Source organism: Monoraphidium neglectum (genome assembly GCF_000611645.1).
Source record: "Monoraphidium neglectum strain SAG 48.87 unplaced genomic scaffold scaffold00355, whole genome shotgun sequence".
NCBI classification, from domain to species: Eukaryota; Viridiplantae; Chlorophyta; class Chlorophyceae; order Sphaeropleales; family Selenastraceae; genus Monoraphidium; species Monoraphidium neglectum.
The window spans coordinates 6,046-19,001 of NW_014013273.1; the positions used below are offsets into that span (position 1 = coordinate 6,046).

General features: G+C 65.1%; 4 protein-coding genes across 4 annotated transcripts in view; 2 read left to right on the forward strand and 2 right to left on the reverse strand.

Moving 5' to 3' along the window:
- Positions 1-58: 58 nt before the first annotated feature.
- On the forward strand, positions 59-1,192 carry MNEG_2965 (Uncharacterized protein; the record flags this gene model as incomplete). Its single annotated transcript, XM_014048555.1, has 3 exons — positions 59-184; positions 514-688; positions 915-1,192. 3 exons carry the CDS (start codon positions 59-61, stop codon positions 1,190-1,192), a joined length of 579 nt encoding a protein of 192 aa, XP_013904009.1.
- Positions 1,193-2,013: 821 nt separating this feature from the next.
- MNEG_2966 (hypothetical protein) lies at positions 2,014-6,193 on the reverse strand (the record flags this gene model as incomplete). The annotated part of the gene is made up of 11 exons (XM_014048556.1): positions 2,014-2,551; positions 2,831-2,991; positions 3,250-3,396; positions 3,821-3,996; positions 4,212-4,320; positions 4,710-4,802; positions 4,973-5,085; positions 5,285-5,408; positions 5,648-5,793; positions 5,933-6,033; positions 6,168-6,193. 11 exons carry the CDS (start codon positions 6,191-6,193, stop codon positions 2,014-2,016), a joined length of 1,734 nt encoding a protein of 577 aa, XP_013904010.1.
- An 880-nt stretch (positions 6,194-7,073) lies between these two features.
- On the forward strand, positions 7,074-7,603 carry MNEG_2967 (hypothetical protein; the record flags this gene model as incomplete). The annotated part of the gene is made up of 2 exons (XM_014048557.1): positions 7,074-7,126; positions 7,396-7,603. The coding sequence occupies 2 exons, from the start codon at positions 7,074-7,076 to the stop codon at positions 7,601-7,603; spliced, it is 261 nt and encodes an 86-aa protein (XP_013904011.1).
- A 1,840-nt stretch (positions 7,604-9,443) lies between these two features.
- Positions 9,444-12,956, reverse strand: part of MNEG_2968 (hypothetical protein) — a gene marked incomplete at both ends in the record, with an annotated part of 5,745 nt that continues 2,232 nt past the window's right edge. Inside the window, 6 exons of the mRNA XM_014048558.1 lie at positions 9,444-9,610; positions 10,042-10,634; positions 10,893-11,146; positions 11,664-11,786; positions 12,006-12,232; positions 12,460-12,855. Of these exons, the coding sequence (XP_013904012.1) occupies positions 9,444-9,610; positions 10,042-10,634; positions 10,893-11,146; positions 11,664-11,786; positions 12,006-12,232; positions 12,460-12,855 (1,760 nt within the window). The remainder of the gene's footprint in view (positions 9,611-10,041; positions 10,635-10,892; positions 11,147-11,663; positions 11,787-12,005; positions 12,233-12,459; positions 12,856-12,956) is intronic.

Below are 12,956 nucleotides of genomic sequence, written 5' to 3' on the forward strand. Positions count from 1 at the left end.
CTCATGCACGACGTGATCACCCCCAAAAGGCACCCCGCCTGTGTCGCGCAAGCCGTGGATGGAGCGGGTCGAGTGGGTCCGCGGCAACGCCCTGGAGCCCCGCACGTACCAGCACCTGCTGCCGGGCGCGGTGGGCGCCATCTCCTGCGTCGGCGGCTTTGGCAACACGCAGCAGATGATCCAGGTGAGAACGGCCTGGGCGAAGAGGACACGGCCCCCAGCGTTGACGGCTGGAACCAGCCCAGGTCTGCGGCGGGTTTCGGACGCGCCGCGCGTGGAGGGTGGCCTGACGGTGGCGGGTACGGAGGCGCTGCCAGAGGCAGGCGCCCTGGAGGCTGCAGAAAAGGGGGATTGGGCAGCCGCTTCCGCCGGCCGCGCTTGACAAGAGGTTGGGAGTAGGGGTGGGGAATCCAAACCATTGCAGCGGCGCACAACCCGCTCTGCTCCGTCTGCTGTGTAACGTCTGACGCCGCGGCTGCGCCACGTTCTTTCGCCGCAACCCCCTCGCGACAGGTCAACGGCACCGCCAACGCGGCCGCGATCGCGACCGCCAAGGCGGCGGGCGTGCCGCGCTTCGCCTACGTCAGCGCTCACGTGCCGGCCATACCCGGGTTTGAGTATGTGATGGAGGGCTATGTGAAGGGCAAGCGGCAGGCGGAGGAGGAGCTGTTCAGGGAGTACCCAGAAGGTGGGCGCGGGGCAGACAGGGGCGTCCCAGTCGCTGCGCCGCGGCGACCGCGCGTGCGCGCCGCCAAGACGCGGCCATGCCGCCGCAGGCCGGGCCTGCTCATGCTTGTTGCAAGCGGACCTGCGGGAGCGAATGGTGCCTTGGACGCTGTCCCGTGGCCGATTGGCGGCCTGCCACGCACTCGTTCGACGGCGGCCCCTCTCGACGCCCCACCTTTGTGAACCAGGCGGCGTCGCGCTGCGGCCGTGGGTGATCTACGGGGAGCGCGCCATCTCAAGCAGCGTGCGGCTGCCCCTCCACCTGCTGTTTGGCCCGGTCGACCAGCTGCTGCGGCGCCTGCCCAACGCGCGGCAGCTGGCCGGCACGCCGCTCGCGGGGCCGCTGTTCCTGCCGCCGGTGCCGGTGCAGGCGGTCGCGCGCGCAGCGGTGGCGGCGGCGACGGACCCGCTGGTGCCCCCTGGCGTCATGGACGTGTGGGAGATTGCCAAATACGGCGATAACTGACAATTGCATGTACGGTACTGATTTCTTGCCTGTTGGAATGTTTTTGCTCTTCTTTTGCGGTGTACTTTCGTGCGCTCTTCACCGGTTGTGGTTTGGATGTGGGGCGATTGCTTGGCCGCCCCACGTTGGGGTTTGGGTTGCATGTCTCTTCGATGTGCAGTTGTCATGTTTTGAAAGCTGGCGGGGGGAGAAGAGGCAGTTGGGCTGCCGCATGCAGCGGTCATCCGCATCTGTCGGGCACCAGGTATGCTGCACATGCCGGTGGTCCCCCGCACCCTGGCGCAGTGCCGGGGCCCGGCTGACGACGCAGACCCTCGGGGCTTTGTTGCTGCTGCCACAATCCTGTGTTGAGTTGCTTACACAATCGCATGGGTGTGCCGTTGAATATATATCCTGCCTGCGTTTGTTACATTCGCGATGATGCAATGAAAATTGATTGCTGTGAGCCTGGAAACACGTCTGGGCACCTGCGTTGGGGTCACAAGGGCCCGCAAAAGGCGGTCAAATCAATCAGCCGTGGTGGCAATGGTCGCGGTGCGCATGCGCCCTGTGGAATTTCGCCTCACATGCATTCACAACAGTGCGGCGCATGCCAGGAATAACACATTGTGCCTAGCGAACAGTGCAGCAGGCCCAATGATGCAACGAGGTGAACCAATCAATCGGTTGTGCAAGGGCCGGGGAGGGGTGGGTGCTCAAAGGTACGGGTTCGAGCTCCCTGTTGAGGGTTGAAATCCCAGGTTGCAGCTGCGCTTACGCATGCCGGCATTTGCACCCCGGCCTCACTCCACCCTAGACTTCCCCAGCCCTTCTGCGCCAACTCAGCCGAAGTAGCTGCCATAGGTGCTGTAGCCGTCGCCACCAGGGTACCCTGCCCCCGGAGCGCCCCCCAATCCGCCACCCCCCGGGTACCCTCCACCCGTGCCGCCCCCAAACCCCGCCCCAGGCGCGCTGCCAGCAGGGTACCCTCCGCTCTGATCGCCGCCTGAGGCGCCTCCAGGGGCCTGGCCGCCCAGACCGCCGCCGCCACTGCTGCCGCCACCGCCACTGCTGCCGCTGCAGTCGCTGTCTGCAGCATCGATCTGTCCATCGCAGTCGTCGTCCAGGCCGTCGTTGCAGTTGGTCTCGGTCTCTGCGCTGACGCGGCACACCCTGACCTCCGCCTGGCCCCCCTCGATCTTGGGCACGCGCACGACGACGCCGCTGCCCAGCCGCGTCTCCCGCCACTGCTGGCCCGCGGCGACGCCGGCCTCCCAGCTGGTGTAGGGCTGGGGGTCGTCTGCGGGGACGCTGTAGACGATGATGGCGTCGCCAAAGGCGCCCGTGTGGGACAGCTCAAAGTCCCAGCCGACGCGCTGCCTGCAAGGCCAGGGCAATGGGGGCGCGGCGATGCAGCTCATTCTCGCGTTGAGAGGGTCCACGGCTCTCCATCAGCAGGAGGCATGTGTGCTTGTCGAGGGGCAGGACAGGCGTGCGCTTTTGGGCGACGCCGTGTACAGACACTTCCAGCTGGCACCCGGCCGGCCCTCTACATTGTCAGCAGCCCCGCCGCTACTCCTCAGGGCACCCCACTGTCACAGCTAGCCGGCCGTGCCTGGCCGGGCCCCCGCCTCACAGCTAGCCACGCCTCGCCTGTACTGCAGGAAGATCTTGCTCTTTGCCCCCTGGGTGCTCCAGTCCGGCCAGATGCGGATGAAGTTGCGCGGCTGCACCGCGGCGGCCGGCAGCATGTGGGTCTCCCACGTCCCCGCCGGCCAGTTGTCAGAGTGCAGGCTCTTGACGGGGCCCGCCCAGCCCAGCTGGGGAAGGGGCCACAGCAGGATGGATGCATAGCCGTCATCAGCTTGGTACTGCCGTACTGCTCTCGATTGACAAAGGCACAGTGCCTCTGCCGCCCTCCGTGGCCGCCCAGCGGCCCCGCTCTCGCCCCGGCTGCAATGCATGGGGCGACCTCCCGGCCGGCTGTGTGCTGCAAATGCCCAGCCTGCAAGTGCAATGTTGATTCCAGGCTACACTTTTTGTAAGCCAGGTGCCACGGCCCTCATCAGGCTGCTCACCTGGAAGCTGTGCGGTGCGTTGTGGCAGCGGATGTCGCAGCAGTAGCCCATCGCGCCGCTCATGTCCTCGTAGCCCTTGTTGCCCCACTTGCCAGCGTGGTTGCAGTACAGGTTGTGACTAATCTCGTGGAAGTAGGTGTCAGGCTTCTGCGCTTGGCCGGAGGGGTTGTGCAGGTGAATCGTCAATCGTGAGGGAGGCAGCATGGCGGGATGAACTAGCAAAGCATTCCCAGACTAGTGCAAGTGCCAAGCAAGTGCCCAGGGTGAAACAGTGTTCGTTGGCTGGTGCATGGCGCGACAGGGTTGTTGTAGGGCAGGGGTCCAGTGTGACAGGCCGGCAGTTGTGTGCTCGTGAACAGGCCAAAGCGTTGTTTGACATCGCCGTTGGAGGCATCGCCCTGGCGATGCTGCTCTCCACCACTTTGCCAGCCTCACACTCGGCCAGCGAGCCCTCTTTTTCGGTCATGGACACAACACAAACTTCCAGAGCCCTGCTGGCCCGCATGCAACTGCGGGGTCAGCAGCCCTGCCGCTGGCGCATGCACCTCGCTGCCGCGCACCCCCCACTCACATCCCAGAGGTCCCCGTTGATCCACACGCGGCAGTCGTCGTGGCAGCCGACGTAGCCCATGCCCCCCCACGCGCACGTCTGGCCTTTCATGACGATGAAGATCTTGTGGGGGTAGTCATCTAGGTTGAGGTCGGGCACGTTGCTGCGGATCCAGTCGATCGCCACGTCAGACCACTCTGTGACAGGAAATCGGGGCCGGGTTGATGGTGGCAGCATGGGCAGCAGGGGGCACAATACATACCGGGAAGTGTTAGAGCGGATAGCCGCGGGCCAAGGGGGAGGGGTGCGGCCAGGACAGGGCAGGGCAGCTTGCACGACCACAGCATCTAGCTGGGAGGTGCTCAGTCACCCTGTCCTCTTGTGCCTTCCATAATGTCGCAGCATCACTAACCGTTGAAGGGGCACTGGCTGGAGTCGTAGCTTGCTCCCTGTGGTGTAGTGCCGCTGCAGGGAACGGGGACTGGCACGCGCAGCATGTGGCCGCCGACGGACTTGCTGACCTGCAGGGAGTGTGCATGAGTGTGTGCATGGATGCATGCAACACAGAGAGAGAGAGAGAGAGAGAGAGAGAGAGTGTGTGTGTGTGTGTGTGTGTGTGTGTGTGTGTGTGCGCGCGCGCGCGCGTGCGTGCGTGCGTGCGTCCGTACACGCGCGTGTTTGCAGAGGGGGGGTTGAGCGAAACGGGGTTCTTGCGCAGGGTGGGTGCATAATGAGGGCCTACAAAGGAGGGCTGCAAGGTTTCTTGAGGTTTCCTGTAACTGGCCAATACTGCCCTGAAATCCTGCTGCATAGCTGGGAGCATTCCATGGCGACAGAAATTGACGTGCCTGCCTGGTGCACCAGCTTTCCCCCGCCCCCTGCACTGCTCTGGCATGCGCCAGGCTCTGACCTGCGCCATGTCAAAGGAGCAGCCCTTGAACATGCCCTCAACCGTGCGCTCTTGGCTCTTGGGCAGGCCGTCCCACATGGCACCCTCCATTGCCTGTGGCGGGCAGCGGCGCAGCGAGCGATGTGACTGCCGCCACGGTAGTCATATGTGGCACCTGACTGCACTGCGAGTGCTGTGCTCCTGACAGTTTGTTCGGAGAACATTGCAACATGCGCAAAACAAACTTCATGCGTGCACTGTCAGCTATCTTGCCGTGCGCTCACATCCCAGTCTGGTGAGGCTATGCCGTTGTTGCAGATGTCCAGCTGCACCAGAAGCGCCTTGACAAACATGTTGCCGCGCGGCTGTCCCTTGGCATAAACATCCTGAGGTGCGGCTGCAGCCAAATCATGCGCAGGAGGTGGCAGCGCGTACATTCAGCCGCTTGGTTGACCGGCTGGTGGGTTTGAGGCCCTGTGCGTGGCTGCAAGCGGCAGCAGTTGATGCGAGCACGAGCCACAGCAGTTTTGGCTCATCACACAAATGTAATGGCAAGTCATGTATCAGGGTTTCCCAGCCACAATACTTGGCCGCACCCTCGTGGGTCATCATTGACTGGACGCATATCGCGCCAGACTGCTGCTGAGCCATATCCGGAGTGCAGTCGGCCATCGACCGTGATGCCACGTACACGTACGAGCCAGAACGCGGCATTGAATCCTGTGGCCAACGTGCATAGATGTGTGCGTGCGCGTGTGTGCGTGTACGTGTGCGTGTGCGCGCGTGTGCGCGCGTGTGCGCGCGGGCGCACGTGGGCGTGCATGGGCGCATGGCGGTGTTTCACACGTGCGCTAGCTCACAATGCGCTGGCATGTATCCTTGCAGCGAGATGTTGCGCATAGCACAGCGCCTGCAGCTGCCCCGCCGCAGGCGGCAACTCGTCATGCTGCGAATCCCACCTCATCCACGCTGTTGGGGAAGACGAGCCGCCGCAGCTCGCCGCCCTTGAGCTGCAGGTGGATTTGGTGCTCGTGGCGCACGGCTGTGATGTTGCCGGTGAGCTCATCCCTATCCAGGCCGTGCACCGCCACCACCTGCACCTTGCCTGTGTCGCAGGCGCGGGAGGCGTGCGGCGGGGGCTGTCGGCCGTTTCATCCAGGTGTACCAGGCAGCTGCGCATTTTGGGCACGAGGCAGCTGCCCAGCCAGTGTGACGGGTCTGTGAGGGGTGGCTGTGCCACTCACCAACGAGTTTTTCTTGCGCAGCTGCTGCGACAAGGAAGAGCGCCAGCACCGCCACGCTCAGCGGGAACCCAGCTCGCCGTATGGCCCCAGCAGAGCGCGGCCTGTGGTGCCGTGGTTGGACAGAACCGCGCTCACGGCCCGCATGTGGGTTTGGGATCCAGCACGAGAGAAACAAAACTACCATCATCTTGCACATACAGCCTACGCAACGGTCGCTGGTCGCGTGCACACACACCTAAGCTGCGACCGGAAGCCCGCCATCCCTAACACGCCAGCAGCACACGTTGATCTTGATGGTATAAATTGCTTGAATTGCTACGTGATTATCATGATAAAGCGTCTTGCTTGATTCAAACTGGTCAATGATGCGTGATCTGCCTGCTCAGTAGCAATCTATTGATGAGCTAACGTACACAAGACGCAACACAACAGACCAAAGCTGGTGGTGAAACTACCGGTACTGTGAGAGAATCAGGTGCATGCAGATTCCAATTGCCTCAACCCAAGTCCAAAAGTCGCACATGCGTAGTGCCGCCTACAGCCCTGAGCGTAGCTGCATGCATCAGGGCCAACGGGTGCAGAGGGTGGGGAGGTGAATTGCTGCCAACACAATGCAGAGGTGTCATGGTGCTGAGTTTTCCACTGCCTGGCCTAACAAAGCCTAAAAGTGCGGCACGGGACAAACGGACTGCCAGCGGCCAACGAAGTTCATCAAAAAGTTTGGATGGTCCGCCGCTCAGGGCACCGCTTGCGATAGGCAACCCCATTGAAGAGCACTGTGGCCAGCTTATGATACACGATGCACATGCAGGCAGGCGAGCAGGCCGGCGAAGAACAGATGGGTTCTTCAGAGGGGGCAAGGGAGGGGGCGGGCGGCCAGCACTTTACGTTTACATAACGTTCAAATTGCTCCCACGGTGAAATTTCAATGATCCTGCTCACAGCCCAGACTTCCGCGACACCTACTGAAGATCGGTACCGTGCCGGTGCAGAATTGCACGCCTGAGGGCCCCTCAACACCGCAGCGACATAACAAGCAACCTTTTAAAGGCACAATAGAGAGCCATCCTCACCGCTTTCGATGCAGTCCCGCACCGGAAATCCCTCCGCAACCCTCCGCAACCCTCAAGAGGCGACCACGATGAGCTCAGTGGAGGACGAGACCCCCCAGAAGCTCAAGCCCCAGAGCAGCAGGTGCCTGAGCTGTGCCGCATGCCAGCCCGCTGATCGGGCGTCTTGTCCCGCTCAGCGCCAGCAGCCATCCTAGGACCGGGCACGCCCTCCGCCTGGGCCAAGTAGACTGGTTTGACGTACATGTATGCACAGTGTGCAGGTTCCATGCGAGGGCATCCCTCATCGATCGCCCCCACTCGGCGCAGCGCCCTTGTACACACCTCGCCCCGCGGGCGCGCGGCCACTCCCAACCCTTACATGACGCCGCCCCACCCCCGCGCGTGCCCCAGGGGCAGGCGCATCCCGTCCTTCAACGACTTCTGCGCGACCACCATGGACGACGCCGAGACCCTGCTGTCCCTGACCAGCCAGGGCAGCTCCTCCTCCACCGCCTCCACGCCGCGCACCCCGGCCGGCGAGCGCGGCTTCGCGGCCACCTTTGCGCGCTCCCTCGAGGCAAGGGGATCCGACTCTTACAACTTCGACATATCCTGCTGAGAAGGCAGGCGCGCGCCTGACTGGATGCCCGCCTCGCTCGGCTTGCTTGCGCCTCGGCGTGTGGGAACTCGCGCTCCGGTCTGGGGGCGCCCCAACAGACTGTGTGGCGCGCGCTCTCGCACTTTGGTCCTCGCAAGTGAGGCTGTTGGTGCTCGACTGCAGTACCAAACGGTGATGCTAGTCTTGCCCATGCTTTCACCTGTTGACTTTGCAACACGAAGGCGGAACACTAATGTCTCCATCCCCCTTTCACTCCCCGCGCCCCTGCCCCAGGCACACATGAGGTTCGACTGAAACGCGGGACGTCGGCCAGCGCCAGACCCCTCCACCAAAGACGGGCGACACAGGTGTCATCTACCCTGATCCTACCCCTGCTGCGAATTTCCCACCTACAGAATCAATTGTCGCGCCATCAGCCCAGCCGTTTTCTTTGCTGCCGGGCGGTGCCTGAAGCGCACTGCCTTTGGTCCATCAAGCGAGGCCAGCGGCGGTGCCCGTTGTTTTCCCCCACACACAGCAAGACAGAACCCCAGGGATTCCTCGGCCCCTACCCGCATGCCTTCTGCGCCATGGCGTCCCTGGTCGCGGCTTGATTCTGCTTCGGCCGCCCTTCTGGCCTCTTCTCGCCCAGCTCCAGCTTGTTGCGGTCGCCCGCAAGCGACGTGTCCCATTGCTGCACCCCATCTTTGCCCCAGCTTGAGCAGACAAAAAACTTGCACGCGCCATTGCCGCGCACTTTCGTCGTCAAGCAGGCAAAAGTTGTCGACATCATACTCCCTCCTGCCCTGAATGCGTCTGCTGCAACAGGTGTTCTCCCTGCGAGGGCCCAACTGCTTTGCGCGGGCCCTAATGCTTTGATGACATGCAGAGTAATCACTACTCATCTCATCAAACTGTCATTGCTGGGGCCCCTGGGATGTCAAGCGATGCATTGACAACTGTGTGCAGCAGGTTACGCAGTAATACAGCAGGGCAAGGCATGGCACCGGCACTGCGATTTCGATACACAAAAGGGGTGCAGGGGGCCGCGCTATGGGCCATCAAGGCCGGGGCCAAAACACGCCGAGCGCGCCGTCAACGGACTACTTACAGCGCCTATTCAGGGCGGCCTCGTCGTGCCGCTGCTGCCCGGGTGATAAAGACGCGAAGGATAAAGGGGGCGCGCGGGCGCCCGCGCGGCTGGCCGCGGGCGCGAACGGGACGGGCCAGTGGCCGGGAAGGGCCGGGTGATGAGTTTTGGACGTGCGCGTTGCGGCGCTGTCGTCGTCATTTCGCAGCGTGGGGTGGAGGGTGCCCGGAGGGTGGAGGGTGCCCTAAATCAAGCCGGTGCGGCGAGCGTGCTGCTACAAAAACACTTTCCCAGTGTCCATACGTTGAGCCAGGAGGCCGAGGGCAAACAGTGTCGTGTCACCAAGCCCAGGCCCGGCCGCGGCAACATCTCTGGAAGGCATCATCTCAAAAGGGAGCGTCCTGTAGATTCAGGTTGTTTGAAAACGCGTCAGGCACCAACCATCGGTCCCTGGTGCTCCCAGGGGGCGCGCACGGAGAAGGCAGCGCCCTTGTCTCACAGACCCTGGGGCTTGCATGCCCCAGGGGGCCGGCAGCTGTCGCGAGACCGCAGGCGCCCTTGCAGCCACGGCGGCGGCGCAGGGCCAATGTGCGGCTGCCGCACAGGCAAAGCAGCCGCTGTCGGGAGTTTCGTGCCCTCAGAAACCTGATTGCGAGCTCTGCGTTCAAGCGGCGTGTTGGATGGGCTTGCTGTGCGCATGGTCAGGGCCCCTGCGCCGCGCTCGTTTTAAGCTATGACTGCGCGGCGCGGCGCCAAAGCCGCGGCTGCATCTCAAAACTCGGGCCAGGCCTCGGGAAAGCCGCAGTTGTCCGCGTCGCCGCTGTCGCCTGTGCGTGCGCAGCCGGCGCCGCCGAGCGGGCGCACGCTCTCGAGCATCCAGCAGTCCTCAAAGGGCCCGTCGACCTGCAGCGCCAGGCTGAAGCAGAACTCGACGCTCTCTGTTGCGTGTGTGTGTGTGCGTGTGTGTGCGTGCGTTTGTGTGTGTGTGTGTGTACGTGTGTGTGCGCGTAAGATAATCAAAACGATGACAATGCTGTTGTGTGTGTGTGTGTGTGCGCACACAGGAAGCAGAGGGTGGCGCAAGGGTCGGCGGCGCCTGGACGCCGCGCTTCATGGCAGGAGATATACGGCTGGGTACGGCGACGCAACCCTTGTGGCTGCCGGCGGCGCCGGCGGCAGCGGCAGCAGCAGCTGCGGGGGCGGCGGCAGCAGCTGCAGCAGCAGCGACGGCGGCGGCAGCAGGAGCTTCAGAAACGTGGCCCGAGAGCCGCGTTGCGTGATGCGCCCCAAACCCCGCCCCATCCCACTGCTTGACAGACCCCGCTCACACTTCCAAAACGCCAGGCATCCCAACAACGCGGCCCCTCACCTCCCGACGCGGTGTCCAGACGAACAACCTCGGAGTAGCGGTCGGCGCAGCGCTGCCGCCGCATCACGGTGCTCGCCCCGACGTGCAGCAGCAGCGGCTGCATCTCCACCCCCGCAAGCGCGTCCCCAAACCGCTCCGCGCTGCCGCCGAGCGCGGCGCGCGCGGGGATGGACGCGAAGCGCCACGCGGCGGCGGTGTCGAACGCGCCGAGCGAGGCGAGCACCGATTGCACGATCGCCTCTGGGGGGTGGTCGGGGGCGGGGCCGGCCGGGTGCTCCTGCTGCAAAGGCTCGCCGGTCGCGCCGGCCAGGAGCCACCCGCCGGCCGGGGCCGCCGGCTGCTGCGGGTTGGGCTGGCCAAACGGCTGCTGCTGCTGCTGCTGCTGCTGCTGCTGCTGCTGCTGCTGCTGCTGCTGCTGCGGGGCATTGTGCTCAAAGGTGAGGGTCATGACGCAGCGCTCGCCCGACAGCGAGGTGACAGCGTAGCGCCGCAGCACGCGGCGCGGCGTGATGGCGAGGCTGGACAGGTGGGACGTGGCGGCGGGCGGGGACTGCACCAGGTGGCGCAGCGCATAGCTGTCGAACTGGGCGGTGCTGCGAGGGGCGGGGGTCGGTTGCGCAGGACGGAGAGTGGTGGCGAGGGACGGAGGGTGGGCGGCCAGCAGCAGCGGCGTGCGCGCAGAGGCATGTGCATGCAAACTGTCGGGGCGGAGGAGGCGCTTCATGTTTTGGGCGGGCCGCCGATGCATTGAGCCGCGTGGCCGCAAGCTGCATGGTACCACCCAGGTGAGGATGAACTGTTCGAACCCGGGTGACCAGGCACTCGCCGCGGCCCCCCAGATTGTGCCTCACCTAATTCCTTCGACCGAGGAGGCCATGAGGGCGTCCAGATCAGCGACCTCTGGCTGCTGCTCGTGCAGCTGGTGCTGGTGCACCTGCTGATGCGTGCCGGCGTGCGCGGGCTGCTGCGACGGCAGCGACCCCTGCGGCCGCAGCTGCTCCGCGCCGGCGACGTCGCCGCCGCTCAGGCCGTCGCCGGCGGCGGCGCAGGCGATCGAGCCGCGCGTGCTGCGGCGGGGTGCCGACTGCGCAACAGCGCCGGACCCCTGTGAGCGCAGAGTGCCATGCTGGCCAGAGCCCTGAGTTCGCAGGCCCCCACTGGCCTGCCTTTGCAGCTGGCCGGAGCCCTGACTGCGCAGGAGAGCCCCGCTGGGCTGGCGTTGCAAGAGCCCAGAACTCGGGGCCGCTGCCGAGGCAAACACAGAGACCAGGGGACTCATTGCAGCAGGTGTGCAGGTGAGTCCGTGTTCATACCGTGTATCGAAACGGTGCTGTGAACGCCAGGGGCACGGTGAACCCAAATCACTGCCTCGGAAGTGTCTGTCGCAAGCCGCGGTCCTCGAAACGACACCCTCCAAGCCGCGGGTTACACGGATATCCACGCTCACAGCCGTCCATTGACGTGCCTCAGGGCTTTTTCCAGCTTGGTGAAGGCGCCCATCAAGCGGCATGGGCAGACGGGTGACGGACGCCAGGCGGCGCGAAAGCATGACGGAGCACGACCTGTGAGCCGGCCGGAAGCTGTGGAGCGTGCCGCCCGCCGGCTCAAGCCTGCGCCTCGACCTGTGCAAAGAAGGGGCTCGTCCGCAGCAGCTCGCCGGCGGACGCCTCGCCGCGCAGGAGGTCCCCCAGCAGCCCCCAGGCGCCCGTGTCGTCAGCAAATTCGACAAACCGCTGCAGGTCCTCCTGGCGGCGGCGCGATTGCAAAGAGGAGGAGGGATTGATCGTTCTTAATGCAACCAGTCCCCCAAAGCCAGCGTCGGCGCATCGGCACGCGGCATTGTTGCGCCCTGAGCAACCATACGCTGGGTCAATGTCGCGGCCCCTCCCACCATAGCCCCACCCCAAAACAGCGTACGCAACCATCGGGCCCCTTTCCCTGCAAGTGCATGTGCCACCGCTCACGTCGGCCTCGCAGTACGCCCTGAACTCGCTGATGTCATCGTGAAACACCTCGAACAACAGCCGCCGCAGCGCCTCCCCGCCGCCAAGCGCGGCCGCTGCCGCGCCGCCGGCGGTGCCGGCCACGAACGCCTCGACCAGCAGCAGGCCGGCCGACTGCAGGTCTGCGCGGCGCTGCTGCAGCGCGTCGCCGTCGCCGTCCGTCAGGGGGCTGGGGGCCGGCGCGGCGCCTGCCGGGGCGGAGCGGGCGGCGCGGGCGGTTCATGGGGGTGAGGGACAGGGACGAGCGCTGGGAGTGCCTGCTGATGATGAGGTGTGGCGTCTACAGACTGCGGCCTCCTTGACTACAATATACAGGAGACATTGCTATAATAGCACCTGCCCTGCGGGCGTGCATGCCGGCGGCCCACAAAGCAGCAACGAGGCACGGGGCCCGCCCTGCCTTGACGCTGCGCACCGGCCGCGCCCGCCGCACCCGCGCCCGCCGCCGACGCGCCCGCGTCGTCTGCCTGCTCCTGCAGTGGCCCTGGGTACAGCCGCGCCAGGCCCCAGTTGTCGAGCTTCACAATCACTTTGTCCGGCGCCCGCTCGTCAAAGCCGCTGCACTGCACGCTGCCGCTGCCCAGGCAGCAGTGCGCGAAGCCGCGCGCGTGCGAGTAGGACAGCGCGCCGAGCAGGCGCCGGGAGAAGGCGCGCAGCAGCGCGCGGCGCGCGGAGACGGCGGCCGCGGCGGCGGCCTCGCGGCCGCCGAAGAACAGGGCTCGCAGGCCGGGGGGCGGCTGCGGCGGCTCCAAGCGCGGGAGGATGAGACTCAGGGGCTTGAGGCCCTCAAACCGGTACACCAGCCAGATCGCTGCAGAGCACGTTGGTGGTGAAGCAGGGCGAGTCTGGGCAGTTTGTGGGCCCGCTCGCAGGGGGCGGGGCCGCGTCGCCGCCGTGCGTGCAGAGGCAGGC